Source organism: Lissotriton vulgaris, chromosome 9 (genome assembly GCF_964263255.1).
Source record: "Lissotriton vulgaris chromosome 9, aLisVul1.2, whole genome shotgun sequence".
In the NCBI taxonomy this organism is placed as follows: Eukaryota; Metazoa; Chordata; class Amphibia; order Caudata; family Salamandridae; genus Lissotriton; species Lissotriton vulgaris.
This window is the reverse complement of record NC_141697.1, coordinates 486,939,655-486,964,903: the sequence shown is the minus strand read 5'-3', so window position 1 is coordinate 486,964,903 and position 25,249 is coordinate 486,939,655. Positions and strand designations below refer to the sequence as shown.

At 43.1% G+C, this 25,249-nt stretch overlaps 1 protein-coding gene across 2 annotated transcripts in view; it reads left to right on the top strand.

The window, feature by feature from the left end:
* SYT16 (synaptotagmin 16) overlaps nucleotides 1-25,249 on the top strand; it is a 352,243-nt gene that overhangs the window by 208,435 nt on the left and 118,559 nt on the right. For both annotated transcript variants that reach the window (XM_086937942.1, XM_086937943.1), the window contains one exon: nucleotides 21,087-21,343. In XM_086937942.1, coding sequence (XP_086794068.1) covers nucleotides 21,087-21,343 — 257 coding nt within the window. The remainder of the gene's footprint in view (nucleotides 1-21,086; nucleotides 21,344-25,249) is intronic.

Sequence of the window (25,249 nt, the reverse complement as noted above, 5' to 3'; positions counted from 1 at the left end):
ATTATTACGCGAGGGCAACGCGTGCAGAGTTTTTATTCATGATTATCTTACCTCCATCTATTGAGGCGATGTTTAAGAATCCAAGGGGCTGCGTGACGCTCACTCCTACCGCTGCTGTGATACTCCGGTTTCTAACACAGGGCGAAACTCTGTTTCCTGCTAATAAGTGGTGCTGGGCATTGTGGGAAGTGTAGTCTTTCCCATTCGTACCATTTTTTGGATACACTTTTACATTATTGTAAGCTGCTAGTAGTGACTGGGTGACTGGCGCAATATGTTACCTGTCAATGAATTTATATATTAATGAGGGTGGGTAAACAGAGGACTCAATAGCTTGATCTTTGCAATTCCGAGATTTCATTCAGTCCATCCATCACGCAATTAAACCTAAGGATTAAATACGCTTCTTTTTTGAGCAACATGGTATCAATATTTCCTCCCCTCGGGGGGGCTTTCATGGCTTGTAGCACCGTCCATTTGAAGTCTGTCTCAGTATGTTGGTGTTCCACAAAGTGCTGTACCATCGGTGCGGACAGCACTTTATGTCTGATTCTGGACCTGTGTTGGGCCAGTCGTTGGTTCACTTTTTGGGTGGTCTTCCCAATGTACAACTTGGGACATGGACACATTATTGCATAAACTACGTTGTGTGTTTTGCAGTTTGAGAAACCTTTATGTTTCCATTTTGTTGCGTTGAATTGGAATTCCTCCCCTTCGATTGTACTAGGGCAGGAAGCACATGTGCCACATTTGTGGTGACCTATTAAGGGTGGTAATTTCCACAAAGCACGTATAACAATGGCATATTCGCTGCAATGAGTAGGCGGTAAATTCGATCTGTATTTCATATTTAAACAGAACCCCAACACCGCGGAACCTTAAGTAGATTCCCACAAACGGCCATTTCACCTCTACGAGGGATCAGGAACAAAAGAAGTAAGTGACAGGGTAGCGCAAAAACAGTTAACATGTGTTGATGAGTATGATAAAGTTGGAACCCCAAAAAAACCACCATCCTTTAATTCCACTCAGGTAATGGTGACAAAATATGGATAACTTGATGTCCCGTGCCTGAATATTCCAGCTTCCAACAACGTTGTAAAAGGTACAAAATCCCTAAAAGGTTTTTCCTTTACATTAAAGATGTTAAATAGTAGAGAATAGGAGATACTGAAATGTCCCCCAATTTCACACCGTAGGCATACAGCTCAGCCCTGAAGAAGAACCCCACTGGAAAAGGAAGGGTTTGGAAACACGTCGGCTATACGGCTGTCTGAAAGTCGAATGAACCCAAATGTTAAGGGGTGACAATCACAGGGCACCGCAACTAAAGCCTGGTTGCCCATTATGCCAATTCATAAGTAAAAATCATTTGTAGCAACATCAGTCTAGGTGTATATGACTTATTGCCAACCGGATTGAAATTGTAATCGCATTTGAACGTTTTGCTATTTCATTTTGTCTTAAAAAATTGTTTTGTCATGTTTTGAAATTTTCTTATTGTTTCCTCAGTGAAAAGAAATGTTTAATCTTCTGAAGCATCATAAAATGTAAATATGTATTGAAAAAATTGTTTTTGAAAAGTCTGCACAAATACCTTCTTGAAGTAACTCAAAGAGGGCACACATCAGCTGAATAAATAAGCTGCTGTGATCTGAATTCGAGTCCTGGCATTTCCTCTTTTGATATATTGTATGTTGTCCAGCCAGGACCCGTAGGACAAAACCCCCCATTGATTAAATGTAGTGAGAGCAGGCAAACGCCTGCGCGGGTTTTTTGGCCTTAAAAAACGCCAGAACAATCTTTCACCAAACTGGTTCAGCGGGTTACATACCATAATCTGCTGTAACATGTCAGAGGAGGAAACACTTTCCTTTTCTGAGGCACACATTAAAAATTTAATTACGGGACCCTCTCCGTTCTCGTCCATCAAACTCAGCACAAATGCACAACAACAGAATGAGAGTGATAAGTTACTAAGACTACATAAGAAACATACACGCACTGAACTGCACGGGCACTTTCTATTTGAACACCTCAAGGCAGGTACCATCCCTTGGGGCCTTCAAGTAAAAAACGTACCGGTGGTGTTCACAGAGGACCCAGTCTATAAAAAGGGCTTTAGCTATATAGCAACAAAGTGTAGCAGAGACCTTATGGTCCACACCGTCGAAACGGCCAAAAGAATTTGCCAAAAAGAACAGGAAGAGATAGAGGCACTCATCAAAGCAATAGAGGACAATCATACAGTAGAAGAGTCAAAAGCTTTGCTCGAAAAAATTGATAAGGAAATTGCCACATTCAGGGACAACACTATCAATTTCAGGTCCAATAAATTCGAAAAGGACGTTAAGGCCTTCAAGGTTGAGTCTGTTTACCCGTACTTGAAAGACGATTACTACACTCAAATAGAATCCAGAAGAGCCTTATCACAGTACCAAGGGAGGTCTAAGAATAGATTCGTCACCTTCTCAGAGAGTTCATCGTCAGAATCAGCTAACGACTCAGATCCAAGGGAAGGGCCCTCAAAAAGAACTCCTTTTTTAGAGAAGGGCGCAGGCAGAGGCAGAGCCAGATTCAAACCTCAGCCCCAACCATGGGAAATGAGAACACGCAGAACCCAGTACAAGACATAAATTCGACCTCCATAGTGAATATATCTAACAAAGAACTAACCGTACATGAAAAATCCGTCCTTGAATTAGGACTTAAATTTGTGCCAACTACTAACACTGATTTGACTTATTTGAAAATAGAAGCGCTAGAGTTTTGCCGTAAACTAAGACTCAGGGCTTTTTTCCATAACAGAGAAGACACAAGAGTGCCAGAACACTCTAACCTGTTCAATAAATCTACATTTGTTCCCCCAACCTACACAATTCCTAAAGAAATAATAGCTTTCGAACAGACTGTTCTGTCCTCCATCACGCAGCTAAACAAACAAAAAGTATTCCTGAAAAGAAATATCAGTAGAGACCAACAAATGGCTCTGAATAACTTACGCTCTGATGATTCCATAGTGCTAAAACCTGCTGACAAGGGGGGCGCACTGGTAGTCTGGTCTAGAGAAAAATACATAGCTGAGGCTAACAGTCAAATTAAGAATACTGACTGGTACAGAGAAGTCAAAGAAGACCCAATTTTACAAATACAAACTGAGATCCAGATGAAACTCTCTGAAGGTTATGACAAGGGGATACTGGGACCGAAAGAGTTCCAATACCTGAATAAAAAGAGCCCACGTACTCCAGTAATTTATTTTCTACCGAAAATTCATAAGAGCATAACTGAACCACCCGGAAGACCAATAGTCTCCGGGTGTGATTCAGTATTAGAACCACTGGCTAAGTATGTGGATGTGTTCATAAAACCTTTTCTGTCCGAGGTGAAATCACATCTTAAAGATACAACGGACTTTATAAATAAGATAGAAGGAGTTCCATTTGATGACACGCAAGAACTGTTAGTATCCTTTGACGTCACATCTCTATACACCCAGATCCCCCAAGATGAGGGACTGGAAGCAATGGAGTATTACTTAGACACACGACCACGACCACAAAGAGTCCCCACAGACTTCATCATTGATTTAGCCAGAATAGCTCTGAAAAGAAATTACTTTCGGTTCATGGACGCGTTCTACGTGCAGGTGAAGGGGACCGCCATGGGGTGTCCTTACGCCCCGGACATGGCGGTTCTCTTCATGTCCCTGTATGAGGAGCGCTTCATTTACCAAAATAACCCATTCCAACAAAACATAACAACGTGGTATCGTTACATAGATGATATCTGGTGTCAATGGAAAGGGTCTGAAGAAATGCTGACCGAGTTTCACCAATGGTTGAACACCAGACACCCAGACATCAAGTTTACGATCACACATAGTAGAACATCTCTCACCTTTCTAGATGTAGTGGTTGTTTCCCATCAGAACCAATTGTCAACTACCTTACATCGCAAAAACACTGACAAAAACACAATATTGCATTTTGCAAGCTATCATCCCAAAAGTTTGAAAACAAATTTGCCATATGGCCAAATGCTGAGAATTCGACGCAACTGTGCAAGGAAGGAAGACTTTATGACTCATTCCCAAATTCTCAGTGATCAACTCGAACAAAGAGGTTACCCACGGAAATTGCTAAAACATTCAGCAACACGAGCATGGCATACCCCTCGTGAGGAATTACTGAGAAAAAAAGACATCAAACCCCTTGACAGACCAGTATGTGTCACTACATTCGGACCCTACACAAATAAATTCAAGTCCATTATTTTAAAGAATTGGCATCTGATAACGAACTCGGAAATTCCAATTGAGAAGCCACTGTTTGCCCTTAAGAAGAACAGAAGTATCTCCCAATATATTGTGAGAGCTGATCTAGGGGTTAGCCAAGCCAAAACAGACCTACGTGCTTTGTGGAAATTACCACCCTTAATAGGTCACCACAAATGTGGCACATGTGCTTCCTGCCCTAGTACAATCGAAGGGGAGGAATTCCAATTCTATGGCAGGACCGGAGGCTTCTGATTATGCTTTCTCTATTTCTTTACTGCAAACACAGCAGCCAATTAGAGTAAAACTACAATAATAAAAAACATCAATACCCATGAGGCTTTGAACCACGCCTCCTATGTAACAGCCAATCACTGCAATATCAAGTATACAAAGTAGAGAGACACTAATCTGTCTCCCTCTTTCTTTGCTGCTCCGCAGCCCAGATAAGTGCCTCTCTACTCTGTATACTTGCACTGTACTGTCTCATGCTTTTATGCTTTCTGCATTACGTATGGCCATGTGTATTATTTCGATATCTTTTGATTGTACTTGGCTTATTTGGGGTTTTTCTGATTTGTGCGCGCTTGCGTGTAGCGCTGTCCCGCATTCCTTTCCCTTTCGGAAGCGTGGCTTCACCGCCCGCTCCGTTCCTTAGTTAACCCCTTTTTGAGCGCGTGTTGCGCTTTAGGAACTCCCCATGCCCGTCTGTTGGCTGCCTGCAGCTCCGGCTGCTTTCGATCGCCAGACGCGATCAGGAGGGACTTGGCCCCCCCCCGCAGGGAGCGAGGCGCACGCCGAGGCCTTCGCGGGCTCCCAGCGTGCGTCTCCGGGTCTGCGCGCGTCTCAGTAAGCGCGCAGCCCCGTTCAGTGCCGACAAAGACGCTCTGCCCCGGGCTGAACAGGGGTTTGCCACGCAGCAGGCCAGGAGCCGATTTGGGCCGTTTTTTCACGACATTGTGGCAGCATTAAGGTTGATTAGGTGATTTCTCCTGCATTCTGCATGTGGCTAGATTTAATCCCTGAACGACCAGGGCTTCCAGGCCACGATTTTTGGACCCCATATCTGTTCTCCAGGTAGGGGTGTATACCTCCGCTAGTCCTAGAAAGGGACTGTTTACTCTCTTGAGTGACTGTTGTGACTTGGTATTGTTTCCTTCACTGGCTCCTGCGCCTGGCACTGCTCCCAATTGACGCCCTTATTTCGAGGCTGGTAACTATGCTTCCCTCTGGGGATTTTGATTGGATTTCTCAAATCTGTTGACGAGAATGGCAGACTATGACTGCTGTCTAAAGGAGGTTGCTGCGTGCGTTGACCAGGGCGACGAAGAGTGTTATGCAGATGAGTCCATGCAGGACCTCAGTAACAAGACACTTACCATCAAATTGGTTTAGGCCCTTTTTCTTCAGCCCTGCTACCACTCAATAAGGAGGTAGACCTGTCTGTCCCTGATAAGCCCACACCAGTTTCGTCCACTGTCCCTGACCCGACCCCTCTGCCCTTGGCGATTGCCCCCACAGGTTCCTCTTGGCCCCAGGTACACTCCCACGTTCGACGGTACGACTCTACTGAAATGTACCGGAGGGAGTCCCTCGCCCTTCCTCAGCCATCTCCTATCACGGTGCAGGACACCACCAAGGGTACAGTTACCAACCCTGGCTACTCCTAGGCTTCTAGGCCTCTTAAGTGCGCAATGAGGCGTTGCACGCTTCCTCCCCTGTTAGTCCTTCTCCCGTCCTGTTTGGCCTCTCAGTCATTATCCACCCTAGATTTCCGATTGGGTTCCCCCTCCTGCGGTGGCAAAATATTTCCAGACCCTCCTGCGCAGGGGTTTTGACAAACAGGTTAGGACCTGTTTGCAGTCAGAAGGTCTGTATCCAGACCTTGCCGCTTTTTGTCTCTTATCCCAACATAGATAGCTCATTGACTACCTTTCACAGTAATATAAAAGGATCCCAAGAAGGGGATTGGCCACGCCCTCGGGGCGTACCAGGACAAGGTCCTTGACCTTTCGGCCCAGTCAGCTACATTCTAGAACTAGCCCTCCAAACTCAGGAGACGGGTGACGCTATCCACCCTGTGGTCCTGGCTGGGTGGGTGCGAAGGGCGGTTTTACTGGCTTAAAAACGTGACTGCGCCCTGGCCTCGGAGAGACGCAACTCCATACTCCTCAGGTGAGATCCACTGTTAGTGGAATTGGTTTAATCAGACCCTGGGCCATTGGCAGAGGACCAGCTCTTTGGTGGCAAGTTTATACAATATCAGTGCTTTCACTTCCCTCGACAACTCTCAGGCTCCATTGAAAAGAGTGCTGCACCAGGTCTCTGGTAGGGCCGGGCATAGCAGCGGAGGCTCGACCGGCCGCTACCCAATTACTTGTCCTCAACAAGGATATGCCCCTAGACGTGGCAGAGGTTGTCCCAAGAACCGGAGCAAGCTGGCTTCTATCCTTCAAGGTCACGCGGCTACAGCGGCCGTTTCAGCAGGGGGGTTAACCGAAGATATAGGCATCTTGCCTACCAGATACAACTGTTAGATTGTCCCCTTCCAGCGTTTCCTCCCCGTACTCTCCTTGTCCCTTCACGTAAGGAGTTTTTATAGACTCACGACTAAAAGAGCTTTGACCGTGCGAGCCTTTGCCATAGGACCCTTCATTCCCAAGGGTTTTGCAGCTATGTCTTTTGTGCAAAAGAATGGTGGTGGCCATCGCCTGGTGTTAAACTTGAGAGGTTCCAACCCCTATAGTTATTCGCCACTTCAAGATGGAGTGGCGTCCATCTTTGAGCGGTCTCTTGTTGGAAAGAGATTGGAGGGTCCGGCTGGATCTGTAGACTGCATAACTCACTGTCCCGTTTTGCCCCTCTCAATAAAAATTCCTGCAGTTTCAATAGATGGGGCGTTGGTACGGTATCGAACTCTCCCCTTGGGCCTGTCATCAGCCCCGTGGGTCTCACCCACACTCCGGAAGCCTGTGGTTTCCCGACTGCGAGAGATGTGTCCGTCTCATTGTGTACTGGGACAACATGTTGATTCTGACCCAGGAGAGGACTCTGCTTCTACCTCACTTGGAGGGGACGATGCCCCTGTTACCGAATCTGGGCTCTGTTATCTTTTCCTAAAACCTTGTGCTGACTCCATGTCAAAGGACTGGATTCCTGGGCTTCCTGTTACAGCCCATCTCGACCCATCTCATCTTTCCAGTAACCAAGATCAGGTCCATGAAGTAGGAGATCAGAGCCACCTTGTCCAACCAGTTCACTTCTCAGAAAGTTCTTGCAGGAATAGTGGGTCCTCTTGCGTCTTCGATTCCAACCACTTTTTCAGGTCCCTTACTATCAGGCCCTTACAACGTCTCAAGATTTAATACATTCAAAGAGTTCTCACTACGACCAGCTTATCCCCTGTCCCCGGAAACCCGGAATGGGCTTCAAGGGTGGTTGAAGCATGTTGGCCTGGGTTGGCCGGGCAGTTTTCAGCGCAGCCCCAGACGTGATTGTCGAATCAACCTCCAGTCAATAGGGCTGTGGCGTTCGCTGTGGGGGATTGTACCACAGGAGATAGTTGGTCAGACAAAGAATTGACTTACGCATTATCTGTCTAGAACTGTTGGTCGGTTATTTTGTCATCAGACCTATCTCACCCCTGAAGAGCAATTGTCGCGTCCTCCTTCGAATGGACAGGGTTTCAGCGGTGAGATATATCGACCAGTTAAGGTGAACTAGTCCCGCTTGCTTGTGACCATAGTGAAGAAACTCTGGCAGTATGCCTGGACCGTAGATTTCGGTTGTGGCAGAGTACCTTACTGGGACGCTCAACCAGGTGGCGGACTGGAAATCCAGATTCTATGGGATTTCAGCATTTGGAAGCTTCGGCCCTCGCTGTTTGCTCAGATCTTGGATGTGCGCGGCTCTTGCCAGATAGATCGGTTTGCCTCTCGTCTCCATGTCCAACTTCCCCTGTTCTGCAGTCGGAGACCGAATCCGGTGGCGATAGGAACGGACGCGTTCCTTCACCATTGGGGGCATTAGAGGAGCTACGTCTTCCTCGGTTGTTCTGATCCCGGGAGTGGCGGCCTTTGCCCGCCGGCAGGGAGCTTCATTGGTGTTACGGATAACTTTGTGGTAGAATCATTCGTGGTTCATCACACTTTGGAATTATCTGCGGATCTTCCGTTCCGGCTTCAATGTCCCGAATCTCTTCCTGGTCCCAGTGGAGCCATACCACCCTCTGGCCCTTCAGCATCAATTAATACGGGTGGTATGGATGCTCTCCGGCGGCATGAGAGCATTGCAGAATCTTCTCAGGCGGTTGCCATCTTTTACAACAAGCGTGGGCTCCTTCTGCCGGAACGCGATATTTGCTTCATGGGAGCGATGAGTGGGTTGGTGTCCTCAAAGGCGGATGGATCAAGTGGGATCAAACATTACCGAAATTTGAGTTTTCCTGCCGGACTTTGCAGAGTCAGGCCTTGCGTTCAGATGGGTTAGTACTTTCAGGCCTGCCTTCTCTGCTGGTCATGCTTTATTGATGGTTTTGAGTTACTTAGGGGTGTCCGAGTGGCCACTCCTCCTCGGCCTTGGTGTTCCATGGTATGGGAGGTTTCTAAGCTCTCTCCCTGTTGGAATCCTGGACGGATAATGTTGAATTATCTTTAAATCAGGTTTCTGTCAAGCCTTCTATGTGCTTTGCTTCTTTTCGTGTAGAAGAGTGTCTGATGTACGGGCATTAGGCCTGCCTGGTAGGATGTTTTTTCTCCTCAAGGTACCTCTTTTGTGATCACACAACGGACTATGACTATGTCTCATTCAGTGGAGTATCCTTCCTTTCCTCATTATAACATGGTATGTGTTTTACAATATTTAGAATGTTATGAAGACTGTACTTTGAGTCACAGATCTGACCATTCGGGTCAGTTGCTAGTTTCTGTCCAGACACCATTCAAACCAGTCTCTGTTGCCACCTTAGCTAGGTGGGTTGGAGGGGTGATACCGGGGGCAAGTATTGACAATTCTGTTTATGGTGCCTACTCTGCCAGAGGGGTTATGGCCTCCGAAGCCTTCTTGGTAAGTTCCAGGTTGGAAGATATCCTCAATACAGCTGACTGGTCTTTTGATTCAAGGTTTAAGGTGTTTTATTATAGCGAATTCCTCATTTTCTGATGCTGTGATGGTTGAGCTTTGAACCAGCATAATCAGAAGCCTCCGGTCCTGCCATAGAATACAAAATTTTCTAGCTATCGCGACAAGAATTTTAGATTCTATTAAGGACACGGAGGCGAGGATTATCCCACCCGTTGGGACAGTTTATGCAACTGTAAAGTTGTTTTGATGTTACAAGTGTTTAACACCTTTATGCCCACCCAGTGAGAAATGTAGTAGTGGGCTCCTTTTCTCAACCTTGTTTTTCTGTTTTAGGAAATGATTCCAACAAGTATGGATTGTCTACTCCAGATGGAGCCGTCTTGCCTTCCTGACAGAAGAGGTTCTCTTCGTTTGCTGTGGATTTCTCCGTTGAGAATTCTTATGGAACTGTTCATCTCTCCGTTGCGAGTTTAAGACTTGATTTGTTCTTATTGGACTGAGTTCGCACAAAGAAAGAGGAAGACAGATTAGTGTCTCTCTACTTTGTATACTTGATATTGCAGTGATTGGCTGTTACATAGGAGGCGTGGTTCAAAGCCTCATGGGTATTGATGTTTTTTATTATTGTAGTTTTACTCTAATTGGCTGCTGTGTTTGCAGTAAAGAAATAGAGAAAGCATAATCCTCGCCTCCGTGTCCTTAATAGAATCTAAAATTCTTGTCGCGATAGCTAGAAAATTTTGTATTCAACGCAACAAAATGGAAACATAAAGGTTTCTCAAACTGCAAAACACACAACGTAGTTTATGCAATAATGTGTCCATGTCCCAAGTTGTACATTGGGAAGACCACCCAAAAAGTGAACCAACGACTGGCCCAACACAGGTCCAGAATCAGACATAAAGTGCTGTCCGCACCGATGGTACAGCACTTTGTGGAACACCAACATACTGAGACAGACTTCAAATGGACGGTGCTACAAGCCATGAAAGCCCCCCCGAGGGGAGGAAATATTGATACCATGTTGCTAAAAAAAGAAGCGTATTTAATCCTTAGGTTTAATTGCGTGATGGATGGACTGAATGAAATCTCGGAATTGCAAAGATCAAGCTATTGAGTCCTCTGTTTACCCACCCTCATTAATATATAAATTCATTGACAGGTAACATATTGCGCCAGTCACCCAGTCACTACTAGCAGCTTACAATAATGTAAAAGTGTATCCAAAAAATGGTACGAATGGGAAAGACTACACTTCCCACAATGCCCAGCACCACTTATTAGCAGGAAACAGAGTTTCGCCCTGTGTTAGAAACCGGAGTATCACAGCAGCGGTAGGAGTGAGCGTCACGCAGCCCCTTGGATTCTTAAACATCGCCTCAATAGATGGAGGTAAGATAATCATGAATAAAAACTCTGCACGCGTTGCCCTCGCGTAATAATAACCGAAGCGGAATGAATGTCGAGTAATGGTCGGCAATTTACCTTTGTTTACAGAATAGTTAACCGTGTCCACGAAAACGCTTTGACCAACGCAAAGTACAGCAGTGCCGGGGTCAGCTTGTGGCGTCAAAATAACAAGTAAGCACGGTTGCACAACAGCGCGTATAACAATGGCATATTCGCTGCAATGAGTAGGCGATAAATTCGATCTGTATTTCATATTTAAACAGAACCCCAACACCGCGGAACCTTAAGTAGATTCCCACAAACGGCCATTTCACCTCTACGAGGGATCAGGAACAAAAGAAGTAAGTGACAGGGTAGCGCAAAAACAGTTAACATGTGTTGATGAGTATGATAAAGTTGGAACCCCAAAAAAACCACCATCCTTTAATTCCACTCAGGTAATGGTGACAAAATATGGATAACTTGATGTCCCGTGCCTGAATATTCCAGCTTCCAACAACGTTGTAAAAGGTACAAAATCCCTAAAAGGTTTTTCCTTTACATTAAAGATGTTAAATAGTAGAGAATAGGAGATACTGAAATGTCCCCCAATTTCACACCGTAGGCATACAGCTCAGCCCTGAAGAAGAACCCCACTGGAAAAGGAAGGGTTTGGAAACGCGTCGGCTATACGGCTGTCTGAAAGTCGAATGAACCCAAATGTTAAGGGGTGACAATCACAGGGCGCCGCAACTAAAGCCGGGTTGCCCATTATGCCAATTCATAAGTAAAAATCATTTGTAACAACATCAGTCTAGGTGTATATGACTTATTGCCAACCGGATTGAAATTGTAATCGCATTTGAACGTTTTGCTATTTCATTTTGTCTTAAAAAATTGTTTTGTCATGTTTTGAAATATTCTTATTGTTTCCTCAGTGAAAAGAAATGTTTAATCTTCTGAAGCATCATAAAATGTAAATATGTATTGAAAAAATTGTTTTTGAAAAGTCTGCACAAATACCTTCTTGAAGTAACTCAAAGAGGGCACACATCAGCTGAATAAATAAGCTGCTGTGATCTGAATTCGAGTCCTGGCATTTCCTCTTTTGATATATCCCACCCTACACTGGCACTAACCACTGTGCCTTCATTTACACAAAAATATAACTCAATAGCCTTATCAAGATCCTTCAATACCGGCTTGTTGGCTAGCCTCCAGGTGGCCATCCTCCAACCCCGGGGCTATTCACTCATCCCGGTGGCAATGCTGACCTGTAGAGGGGTGTGATTCGAGATCCCCCTTGTCAAATATTTGGCTACAAAGAACCTACCTCTGGTGTCTCTAGGTGTCAGGATATAGTCTAGTCTAGAGGACATATGGGAATGTGCGTAAAAGGAGAAGGCCCGCTCCTGTCCATGGAGGACCCTCCAGATATCTGTTAATCCGAAGGCCTGCACAAAGCCTTCTAATATCCCTATTGTGGCCTCCCCTTCCAACTTGGTGCACATGCTGTCTAGATGTGTATTCTGCACTAGATTCACGTCTCCACCTATGATTGTAAAGGCCTTCGGAAAGCACAGCAGTAACTGTCCAGTTTCTGAAGCGTCTGTGTTTGCAGACCTGGTGACACATAAACATTCAGAAGAATTACCGTCTCCCCCTCCCATTCACCTCTCACAGCCGTGTACGAGCCTGCTGCATATGACCAAGTGTGGTGGAGGTGGAAGGGAAGATATTTTTTTAAGGAGGATAACCACCCCTCTGGAAACCTTTGTGTATTGTTCATAAGAGGCCACCCTATATCTACCTCTTCCGAAGCAGTTGTGGTGTCCATCCACTAAGTAAGTTTCCTGGAGAAATATTATGTCTGCCTTATATCGTGTGAAGACTCTAGTCACCTCCTGATCCAAGACTGTTATCATTCCATGAGACTAGGGTCAAGCCATGCGGTTGATCCAGAGCCATTGGAGTTGGGTATATGATCTGTTCCTACTCTGATAGTGTGAGCACTGCATCTGCTGCATGTGTGGGTGGTGTAGCTCCCATACCAGTATAACAATTAGATACCTCCCCAGAAACGTCCCCCTCCCTAACTTACCATGCTGTGATCCGGAACATGACCATCCCCCAATTCATGGTACGTGTGATCCCTCAACCTAAAGAACATGAGAAACTAAATGTACTTTGCACTATTCATGCACTGCACCTCTACAGGTCATATATCAAATGTAACAATCACACCACTTATAGGATGCTGGCTCTTCTCTGGTCCAGTGTAGGCCCGGTACAGTCATGTTAAAGTAGTAGGCCCTAGGCCCAAGTTCCCAGTTGATGGACCTCAACTCTCGTGTCTGTCCCACAACAGACGTACTTACGGATCCTCTGCATGAGTGCATATTAGGCTCAGACAATATGTTCAGATGACATTGGAGTGATCACTGGAAGCTGCCCTCCCTCAGTCTCCCTTCCTGAACCCACAGAATCCGTTCCCACCTCCACGTCCCACAGTGCAAGGACCCTCCATCTATGTTTGTCAAGGACATCAATGCAGTTTCTAACGGCAGACACTGCCTGCTCCACCTCCATCTGTGCCTTCGTTGGGGAACATCTGCCACCTGCATCTCTCCATCTCCGGCCCTTCTGCTGCTTTCAATCCGAGTCATTCCCGGAAGGACCCGTCTAGCCAGACCAAAGCCTCCTGGACTCCAGCCACTGCCATTCTTCCTAGTCAAATAATAATAAATGCATCTTTCTTTTTGTACTCTACTCTGAGTTTCGCCCGGAAGGGCATAGTTAATTTCATGTTGGCGCTGTATTTTCTTGATGGCTGTTTAGCCTCCTCATTGGTGTTGGACTAGGAAGGTGCAGTCTGGGTAGATATTAACTTCCTGCCCCTCTAAGTTCCACGGGCCATGGTTATGGGCAATCTGTAGGATGTTATCCCTATCTATGTGGTTCATCAACCTAGCCATCATTGGGGAGGTGGTCATTTCGAGGCCCTCGTTGGGATCCTATTTTTGTAAAGAACACAGGTCCTAAACTTTTTCGATACAATTATGATTGATAAACATAGGCTTAAGTAAGGACTATGTCTCTTTTTTGTCCCATGTCCAGCCGGACAAAGGAATATTTAATACCAAGAATTATCAAGGATTTACAAATACGTGGAAGGAAACAGATAACAAGGCACAAGCCTGTACCAAGTCAACAAGAAGGACAATACAAGGGGAAGGAATTGACAGGCAAACAGAGTGGAGCAAAGGGTGGCTTACAGTACAATGTAATCTTGCGTAAGCTTAAACCAACAGTAACTACAACACATGTTATACAATTGACAAGTGCAGTACTGTTAAAACAGTCGACGTGACGTTTCGATCCCTATCTCCAACAATAAACTGGGATCATCTTCAGGACTACTATTGGTGCTTTTGCCTGAGTAAATTAAAAAGCCTTTGGGTTTTGCAGAATGTCTTATGGTGGCTTTCTTAGGGCGGTTAGCGTCGTCCTTTAGGCGTAATTGGCCGGTATTCGACAACCTGCGCACAGAGGCGGGAGGGAGGTTCCAATATGGAAGCTTGGTGGGTAGCTACAATATAATGCAGTTTGATGCCGTCGGGTCCGCAATGGGGTCTCCGAGTCGGGCGTGGTGAGTTCCGTCAGGTGTAGCACAGTAGTCCTGAAGATGATCCCAGTTTATTGTTGGAGATAGGGATCAAAACGTCACGTCGACTGTTTTAACAGTACTGCACTTGTCAATTGTATAACATGTGTTGTAGTTACTGTTGGTTTGAGCTTACGCAAGATTACATTGTACTGTAAGCCACCCTTTGCTCCACTCTGTTTGCCTGTCAATTCCTTCCCCTTGTATTGTCCTTCTTGTTCACTTGGTACAGGCTTGTGCCTTGTTATCTGTTTCCTTCCACGTATTTGTAAATCCTTGATAATTCTTGGTATTAAATATTCCTTTGTCCGGCTGGACATGGGACAAAAAAGAGACATAGTCCTTACTTAAGCCTTGGCCCACTCTGTTGCGGTACCTGAGAAACCCATACAGCCCCAACCACGGCCTGCAGGGCATCACCAGGGATCCGGGCCAGCAAGTCTAAGCCATAAACCGAAGGCAGGGCCAGTCTGTGACCTCCAATCTGTCAGTGCAGCAACCCGCCCGGGGTGACAGAGGGAGAAGGATCATCGGGGAACCAGACACATTCATTCTGGGGCTCAATCACTGGTCAGCCGTGCATGGCCTCCCACGCGGAGAGGCCAGTCAATTCTCAGCATCGTCACATGCAACTCCGCCAGCCCCCTTTTACCTCAGCTACGATGGCTGATGTCACGGGTCGGGCTGTACTCCCCATGCCTCCCAACTTAATTTGATGGATATGGAAGAGTGGGAGGTTGAGTTTTCCTTTCCAAAATATAAGCCCATACTCTGTATATTACAACAAATGACAATTTAGAACAAATAAGTAACGCAGCCATCCACCTGATGAGGGAAGAAAAATAAGGGTAAGTGTACCAGGAGGCATATTGTCTCTAGACTCCAGGAAAGACGATACTCAAACCAATATCATAAGGAAAAGAGTGGAAATATCACCACCATCTATACACATGCCGAGATCACAGACTCATATTGTCAGCTAGCGACATCCAAGTCATGCTTGCTGAAACCATGTTACAATCGAGAAAAGAGGTAGAAAGCACAAAGAACCAACACAACCTTGGAGAGGGTATCTCATAATAACAACACAACAGATAAGGAACAAAATTACATAATATTGCCATGGTGCCACTTTGTGGCACACCTGACCTTGGAGTCAGGTCAAACATAATGAACAAGCTACGGACAACAACAAAGACGGCTGGAGACCTGAATACGGCACAATTGAGAACATCATTTCTAGGTACCGCGAGGATCTTGAACTTCCCAGGGGAGTCTAGGAGGTATGATCTGCTCTTCAAAAGGACAGCACTTAGAATAGTAGGATAGCCACTGAATGACAGCCAACCAATACAAGAACTACATGACACGAGTTCAAATACCATGTAGTCTCACCCACAAATTAAGAAGTTATAGGGCCAGCTCAAGCTCATTCAACCCACCCAATTCTGACAGAACAATAGGCTAATTGGCACCAGGCCTACTATAAGTTGTTGCTAGGCAGCTTGGAGAAAAACCAACATCTTTGTAATGAAAAGTACTGGATTCCTATAACAGCATTTCCAAAATGCAGGACAGTGACAAAAGAGGTCCAGTGGCAATAGTGCCAGTGTGTGCCCTGACGAAAAAGTCTGACAATAGAAGTACAAGTTTGCACATGCTTACATCCTGAAGGAGTATAGCAATGCAATGCCAACTGCTATCACCAGAAAGCATTCGAGTGCAGATGTGCACACATAACAATACAAAGTAAAAGCCACCAGGATGGAAAAATAGCAGTCCATTACTGGCAGCAAAATAACAGATAACAGTGCTCAACTCCGATGGCGAGTCATAGGAAAGTGATTGAGAGAGCATTACTGAAAAGTGTAATATCAACACAAATAAGAAATAAGGAAGGGCTCCATGCTCCAAACCCCAGACCTGTAACCAGGAGAGGTAACAATGAAGAATTCAAAAATCAAGACAGATCTCCAAGGGAGAATGAAGAGGAGGCGAAATCAACTCACAGCCCCCATTAACATCTCACCTAGAGTATGTTTTAAATTTGCACTACATTCCTGTCGAATAAGTGATCATGATACACAAATCTCAGATTGCGTACCGTTTCATCAACATCTGAAAATGATTCCCACTCCATTTATTCTGCATTTCAAGAGAAGCGTGTCCGGGTGTGCAAAGCAACCATCATTATCTTTACCAGAGCGGTGTGCTGGAGTAATGCTGTGCTGTGCACTCTGTAGTCTAATTTAAAAAATGCTTCTGATATCCTCGATAGAGCCATTTTCACTGAACAATTAAAAACCTTTCGATGTTTGGACCGAGGATCACCAAATAGAAATGACATCTATAATTAAGGGGACCCCTTCCTCTTTGTGAATGAGTTCGCAAATATTTTTTAAGAGCTGGCAGTCGTCGCAGGGTCCACTGCCTGACCTTAAAAAAATGAAACTTAAAAGTATATTTCCTTTAAGGAAAACGGGCCGCATTTAAAAATAACACTGCTTTATTAAAAAAGCAGTCACAGGTGGTCTGCGGACCTCAGCTGGCCACCATCCCTGGGAGTGCTAGCCATTCTAAGTGGGGTCGCAAATTGGGACAGCCTCAATAATATCGATGAGGCATGCAATTTGCGACCCCATTGGAAATCGCAAACAGTGTCTGAGACACTGTTGTACATTGCATTTAGCGAGTCGCAAATTGCAAGTCGCAATTTGTCGCAATTTACAACTCTCTAAATGCAAGTGTCGTACATCTGCCCCTTAATGCCTACTGTTTTGCTGGATAAATAGTTTTCATCCATCCATCCGTCCATCCATCTATCCATCCATCCATCCATCCATCCATCCATCCATCCATCCATCCATCCATCCTTCCACCCATCCTCTTGATGTAAGGCTCTGTCTTCAATTCCATAATAAATGCTGTATATCTCCCCTAACCTTCTTGACTAAGTTCCAGTATTAAGACAAAATATTGTCTACCAAACTATTGTGACAAACTAAGATTGTGTAAAAAATATCGCCAACAAAAATATTGAGTTTACATACTTTGTATGTATACTACAGAAATAGGAATCAAAATATCATGGACCAGAATATCGTCAACAAAGAAAGGGTTTATCAAAATATATAATAAAGATAAAATAATAATGCAATTCAAAATAAATGTCTTTTTAATTAATAAAGTATGTAAAACTATTATATAGAAACTTAAAACAAATACAAATATGTAAACGATTTAAAGAAATACATTAAACTATTAATAATGACCTTACAATCAAGACATATCTTAAACAAAAACGTATATCAGATTGAAATAAAAAATTAAATGAATGCAAAATCAATAAAATAATAAATCTAGGTAAATAATTACAAAATATTTAACATTACAAATATTGTAATAATTAAAAAATTATAAACATTAACTAACCACAATAAACATTTTGTAGGGAAGGTGCTGGACTTTGAAGGTGTCATATTTACTATTCTGATGTCAACGTCACCAACATTATAAAAGTGTTGGACTTTGGAGGGGACACATTTACTATTCCCACTACAACGTAAATAAAGCTAGGGAAAGTATTGACTCTGGAGGGGTTAGATTTACTATTTCTACTCCAATCCTCACAAGATCAGGGAAATGTACTATCCGAAGTCCTGAAGTTTTTATAAATAAAAAATTGAAAGATAAAATACAATAAAAACATTTAAGCATATTTAGAATAAAAATATACTCATTATCAATAAGTTGAAATTAAATTGGAAAAGTATATTAGAATATAAATAAAAATATATAAATCATTAACAAAATTTAAAATTAATAAACTTCACTTCCTACAACCCAAAATAAACACAACCAATAAAAATACAATTCAAACAATGTGTAAATGAAACATTACTAATATTAAAATAATTATTAAACAAAACAACAAAAAGTAAAACAATTAAGAATATAAAGCCCTTTTACTAATTGTTATAATTAAACTGATCAACTAAGTAACAATTATTTTAAAACAATAAATGAAAAAAATGAGTCATAAAATACAGAATGTACATATTTAATTATCAATCAATATTTTAATTAATATACATTAATTAACAATAAATTAATGTCATACCATTATCTCCTGCAAACCCAACAACCCACTACTAAATTAAAAGTAACTAATTAAATTTAAATGAAATTAAATTTCACTTTAAAAATTACTCACTATCAAAAAATAATCAAAACAATCAATAAAGAAATTAAAAGAATTAATCTGCTATGAATAATGTATTTAACATAAACAATTAAAACTAAAATAGGACAATTTATATTTTAAATAACTTCCTATCTTAATCCCCTACAAGCCCAACAGCCAGCTACTAAATTACAAATTACTAGTTACATTTATAAAACAGTACATTTTGCATTAGAAATTATAGACTATACTAACTAAAGCAAATATTATAAATGTAATATATGTTAATATTACTATAATTAATATATATTAAATGTAATAAAAAACTGTAATTTTTTACAACTATATTAAGGAAAGCAATGTTCAAAGTTATAAACAATGATTTAAAGTTAAAAAAAGCAAATCATATTCTTAAAAAATTATATGCTTACCCTCTATATATTGTCCACAAATATTTTCCAGTTGACAATATTGTTGACACAATATTTTTGTGTCACAATATGTTTTTCAATATTTTGGTGGAATAGCCAAGCTGCACACCCCACCTCGAAATATTTACACAGCTAACAGTCTCATTCTGTGGGCAACATTAAACCTGAAATAAGATTTCAAAGTTTTACTCCTGTGTAAATTGCGCTCGGTCCAGTGGTTTTGGTCACATATATTTCTTTAGGTTAATACTTGGATTAATTTGTGATAACAAAACGTTGTGGAAAGTGGAACACCTTTTTTCCACTCCCAAAAAACAGAGGTGCATGCTATTTCTCATGCCTTGCTCAGGAACAAAACATCTGACAAAAACACCTGGGCTTAATACGTTTACAATACGGTAATTGTATTTCCCCTTAGGTGATTTTTGAAACCTATTTTGCCAGACATGGATATTAATTGTGAGCAGCCGCGGCCGGTAGTGGGAGTACCGCCCGGGCGGTGACGTGGGGAGCGGCAGGGTGGGGGGTAGTAATGTATGGATTACATAGTTTAACAGGTAAGTAAACATATAAATAAATAAAACGAATTTTGTTGCGTGCACTGCATCGCATTTGGTGATGCATTGCCCGCAACGAAATTCGTTTTATTTATTTATATGTTTACTTACCTGTTAAATTCCTTAATCCATACATTACTACCCCCCACCCTGCCCCTCCCCCTCCCCACGTCACCGCCCAGCCGGTACTCCCACTACCGGCCGCAGCTGATTGTAAGTGTGATGAAGATGGCCATGGAGTCAAACATTGTTGGGGATTCCAAAGGAAAAATGCCCCACTCTCATTCCCATATCTGTCAGTGTGTCTGGGTGTCCAGTCATACATCTATTCCTGTGCTTTTCTAGTGATAGACATGTTTGTAAGTGTAAACTTATCATATGAAAACAATATTATGGTTTAATTACCCAGACATGGTAAACTTCAAACTCCATTTACATTGATATAACAACTTCATGTAGTATGTTATATTTCAGTTTTAAAATATTTTCTTGTCTCCTAGAGAAATTTGCGTGATTTGTTGTCTGTTTTTACAACTTTATATATCTTTTGTAGGTTTAAAAAAAATAATGTTATTTGTGCTATTCTGTACCTTTTCAGTGTTTTGATTTAGGGCGAACGTAGGACCACCGTACTCACGGTGGCGGTCCAGCCTCTGCCAACACTGCGAGTCCGCCTGGCATATTTCGGGTATGCTTGGATTGCCACAGGACTGCCGCGTCCGCCTGGATCCAGGATCCCAAGGTAGTGGTGCAGCAGAAAGGGACAGGAATATGCTGGCAGTCCCGCCGCAGCAGCGCTGAGTATGTTCTGTATTGCATTTCCACCGCCCATTTCATGGCGGTGAGCCTGCCATAAAATAGGTGGCAGGGATGCAACTAAGGGGGCTTTCACAGGCCTTAACAGGTCCCCTTCCACTTCAGGGCTTGGGGGTGCATGCGGGGGGCACAAGTTGTGCTTAATCCCTGGAATTGCACAACATGGTGCATCCCACACCATACAGGACCGTGCTGCAGGCGCTGTCATAGCGGCGGTAGGCTGTTGAGGCTCTCCTTTGAGCCTAATAGAGCTGCTGCCGTGGGACCGCTGCAGCACCACCTGCCCGGCCTGAATTTAACTTAAAATCCGAAAGGCGGGTGCACCATGTGCTTGACTGTCCTTACGCCAGGGCACCGGTGGCGGTGATGAAGCTGGACCACCAAACTCGTAATAAGGCCATAAGTCTGGTTTGCAAGTTAAATATTATATTTTTATTAAATTAGTATATAAATTCTTTAAAATTGAAATTATTTATTAGTATAAGCTTGATTTACTGGTTCATGAAGTAAAAAAAAAACTCAACCTTTTATATTTTTAGTATTTTACAATTATTGCTCCTTCATATTGACTATATGACATAATTTCTGATCATAACTTACACAAAATACGGGTGGATAGGAAACATAAAAAAAAGAAACAATTATAAAATCTGAAAACTCATTTGATGTTTTTTCTAAAAATTAATAGAACTGGATGGTCTAAGCCAATCGAGTTACCAAGATAATATATCTTTTCCCGATGAAGACCGCACATCATTCGACTCAAGGTCACCCTCTGAGGGTAGGAGCGCTGGAAGACTTAAAGTGGCTGAAAGGGATGCCACCTCACTTGGCAGCCTCAGTCGACAAGCTACAGAGGGAAGCCTGGAGATGGAGACTGCCATCGGCATGCAGGGCTCTGATGGAAATGATGCCACAGATAGCTCATGGGCAGCAAGCCCAGAGGTATGATTTATTTTTATTTATGTATTGTATAAATTTCATGTGATTGTGATGTGTGTATATCTTTTATGATCTTATTGGTCGAAATAAAGATTTCAAAATGGATTTATTTTTATTATTTAAAGAAGTTTCTTATAACAAAGAACATCATTCAAAATTGCTACTTGCCATGGTATAAGATTGTGTTATTCATCCAATGCCTGACAGCAGCTTCCCAGGACCACCGCTTATGGGTCCAGTTTTTAAGGGTCTTCGACTGCTCCAGTGGAAGTATTAGGTTAGACAGTAAGGTATCCTGTAGCTTTGATCCTAGAAGCTAGTGTTGCACGGCAACACAAAAGTAAGCTTCTGAACTGTGATATGCACTAGATATGAATAGGACCTAAAGATTAGGCCTGGGTGAATTTATGATTATACCGGCATAATCTTGTTTAATTTCATCCCTGTATGTTTTGCTTCTTACCTGAAATTCTCAAAACCATGCCATTACGCTGCATGGTATAATTACAAACTGTTAGTGCAGTGGCACACGAACAACTAAACAATCAGAAGGCTGCTGTCCACAGCACTTGTGTTTTTTTGCGCTTCTTCTTTAGTACAAAATGCTCACTTGCATCCAAAATGGACATACGGATGCAAACATATACGGATGCATTTTTCACTAGAATATAGTGCTAAAGGCTGTGTTTCGTGTAAGTTAGTGGACGTTTGCTGAGTTTTTGTGGAATTTTGCATCATTACACAAAAGCAAATCACACAAATTTCCTCACCTCAACTAAGGATGTGAATCCGGTTCTATCCCTTTCACCGATAGATTGCTATCACTGGATTCCCCTCACCTGCAATACCCATCACCTTCTCTGCAGGAATGCCAATTCATTTTACTTTCATTTACCAACCCACCTGGGTCAGGTGTTACTAATTAATGCCGGGACAGTTTTGTTCAGGGTGTCCCTATGGAATTAGACAGTTTGTAGCTCAGGATTAGTTTAATGCAGATCTGTCCACCTCTTGGGTCACAGAGGCTCTTTATCCATTAGTCTTATGATTGCCTGTCTCCGACCTTAAATCTGGGACTGTAAACTGCTACCCCACCCAGTCAATACTATTGCTAAGCCCCTTGGGATGCCTATCCGGCAGACCCTGAGCATCTTCTGCATGGTTGAACTGCTTAATGCTCTTTGAATAACTTCATATACTTGAATAGTCATGCCTCAAGCACGCACAGGCATAGGCATGCAGGTGCTCAGCCAATCAGACACATGCTCGCACTCTATCACTCACGACTGTCCACCCTTCCCAACTGTCCTGAGCACAGCAATTCACTCTCTGTGGGTATCTGTACTTTTGCAGCTAATGCACACTAAGAAAACCACTCTTCCCTTTACAAACCCACCCACATTCATTTAGGGACATTACCCCTACACACGGTTCATCTGTTACATCAGACCTGCAGGCTCATACATGGGGCATTTTTGCTGGCTTGTTTGAGTGTGTCCACAACACATTACCAAACTCTAGCTTTGCTTCTGAGTCATTATGCTGCATACATCTCTCGGAGGAACACTATGCAGAGTGAAGCACATGCTTAGAATTACATTCAGGCAAAACATGAGAAATAGCAGTGGCCATAAAGCCATAAGCCTTGAGGATGTGGGCTTTTGACACTTGTGATTGTGATGTACCAGCTGAAATGTAAAGTTCACAAGTAAAATTACCACAATGCATGGGATACAAGTCAAGGCAGACACCCTTGGAAGTTATTAATGTTGTTTTTTTTAAAGTGGCCACAACACAGGTGTTTGGATTCAAGTTTTTGCTTCCAGTGTCTGTTGGCTATCCATGGAGCGAGATGCTCCCTTGCAGCATAGACTACTACTAAAACATGTATTGACGCAAGACATTGTATGAATGGTTAATTCCTGATAAACTGGTATTGCTACTCTTCTGATGAGCTTGAAACCAAGGGGAATACGTACTATGATATTCCTTGAAAAACAATGTGAGGAACTGTCGACCTCTTGAATGTCTAAAATGACCACACTGAATGGGGCATGAGAATGTGGTCTAACCTCTGTTGCAATCTTCATGCTTAATGCAACAGATGAACGAGGAAATATGAAACTAGAAAGTCAACAGAGCAGGTGAGGATGATCAAGGTGAAAACATATCAAAGATGGCTGGTGGTAATGCCTCCACAACTCACACTTCTGGCTAACGTTTTTCAAATATGTATAACTCCTATACAAATTAAATTAACCTGGCAGAACAGCCAAATGGAACATCTGGAAAACCCATGGTAGGTGGGCGGTGGGCTGCTTTTAGTTTTGATGGACTTTAGGCGCCTCAAATACAGTTTTCCTATAGACACAAAATACCACTCATTTATTATGGTTATCACAATTTGGAACACAGTCTCACTTGTATGACCATATAGTGTTTGATCCACACATCGTTTTCCTCTCCGCATGTCTTACTCAGATTCAGGGGTATGTCACTAATGGTGGGTGCAAAATCCGTTCCGCTAACGGATTTTGCGGATTTTCGGCAAATTCGTGATCCGCGAATTCCCGCGAATCTGGCGAAAATCCGCGAATCTGCGAGCGGAACGGATCCGGGGTGCAAAAGTTCAAGCTTCAAGCTTGTAACTATTTTAGAACGCCGCCGGCAAGCTGCCAGCGCCATTCTAAAATAGTTACTAAGTTAGCTTCAACAGGAAGCACTAATAGATAAAATGCAAGTGCTCGAGCACCTGCTTTATTTTATCTATTAGTGCTTACTGATGAAGCTAACTTAGTAACTATTTTAGAATGGCGCTGGCAGCTTGCCGGCACCATTCTAAAACAAAACAGGAGTGGGGCAGAGTGCAGAAGGTCACAGAGTGGGGCAGAGGGCAGAAGGGCACAGCAACAAGTGGGGCAGAGGGCAGCAGGGCACAACAACGAGTCGGGCAGAGGGCAGAAAGGCACAACAACGAGTGGGGCAGAGGGCAGAATAGCACAAGAACGAGCGGGGCAGAGGGCAGAAGGGCACAAAAAACGAGAGGGTGGCAGTGATGAACCAGAGGGCCCATCGCGGTCTTGCACAAAAAACGCCCCACGAACACGCAAAGCGCCCCGCAAACACGACAAGCGCTCCGCGAAAACGCAAAAATAAAAAAATCTGCAAATTTGCACAAATTCGCAAATTTTGCGGATCGCGAATTCGCAAATCCGCAAATTCGCGGATCGCGAATTCGCAAAATTTGCCCATGCTTATATGCCACATTTGGGTCATGGATAAGGCTCACAGAAATGACTTTGAGCATAAGGCCTATTGAAATTGGCTAGCCATGTGGTTTCCTTTAGCAATATTAACTTTTACATCAAACCCTTTCCGATCCCGTACCTTCAAATTTCTGGTTCTTGTTCCTTACCACTGGAATAAAGTTCGGGCAAGTGCACCATGGGTCCTATTACAAGAAAGCATTATGGGACCCTTGTTCCCCGGTTGAGTAGTAAAAAAATGTGTAATTGGGGTGCAGTGGGCACTCACATCCCTTGGCTTCAGTGCCACTGCTCCTTCACCACTTGGATAGCTAGAACCCTGCAGACAGGGTGCAATAAAGTTCATCCATTTGTATCAATTATTCAATATTTTCATATCCAATACAATTTCAAGATTACTATAATCACCTGCAGAAATAGAAAACTCAGATATTGTAGACTTTATATTATTGTAAAAAATGGTTTAAATCTTCTTCGTGGTAGAACCATTTGCCCCAATATATTAATATTTTTGGGAAATTGACCTTCATGATGTTTTCTCCAAAATTCAGCAACTGTGTTAATACAATCCATGTTCTTGACCCTACAGATCTACTCTTGGGAGTTTGTCCTTACCATTAAATTATGCAATACTGATCTGGTG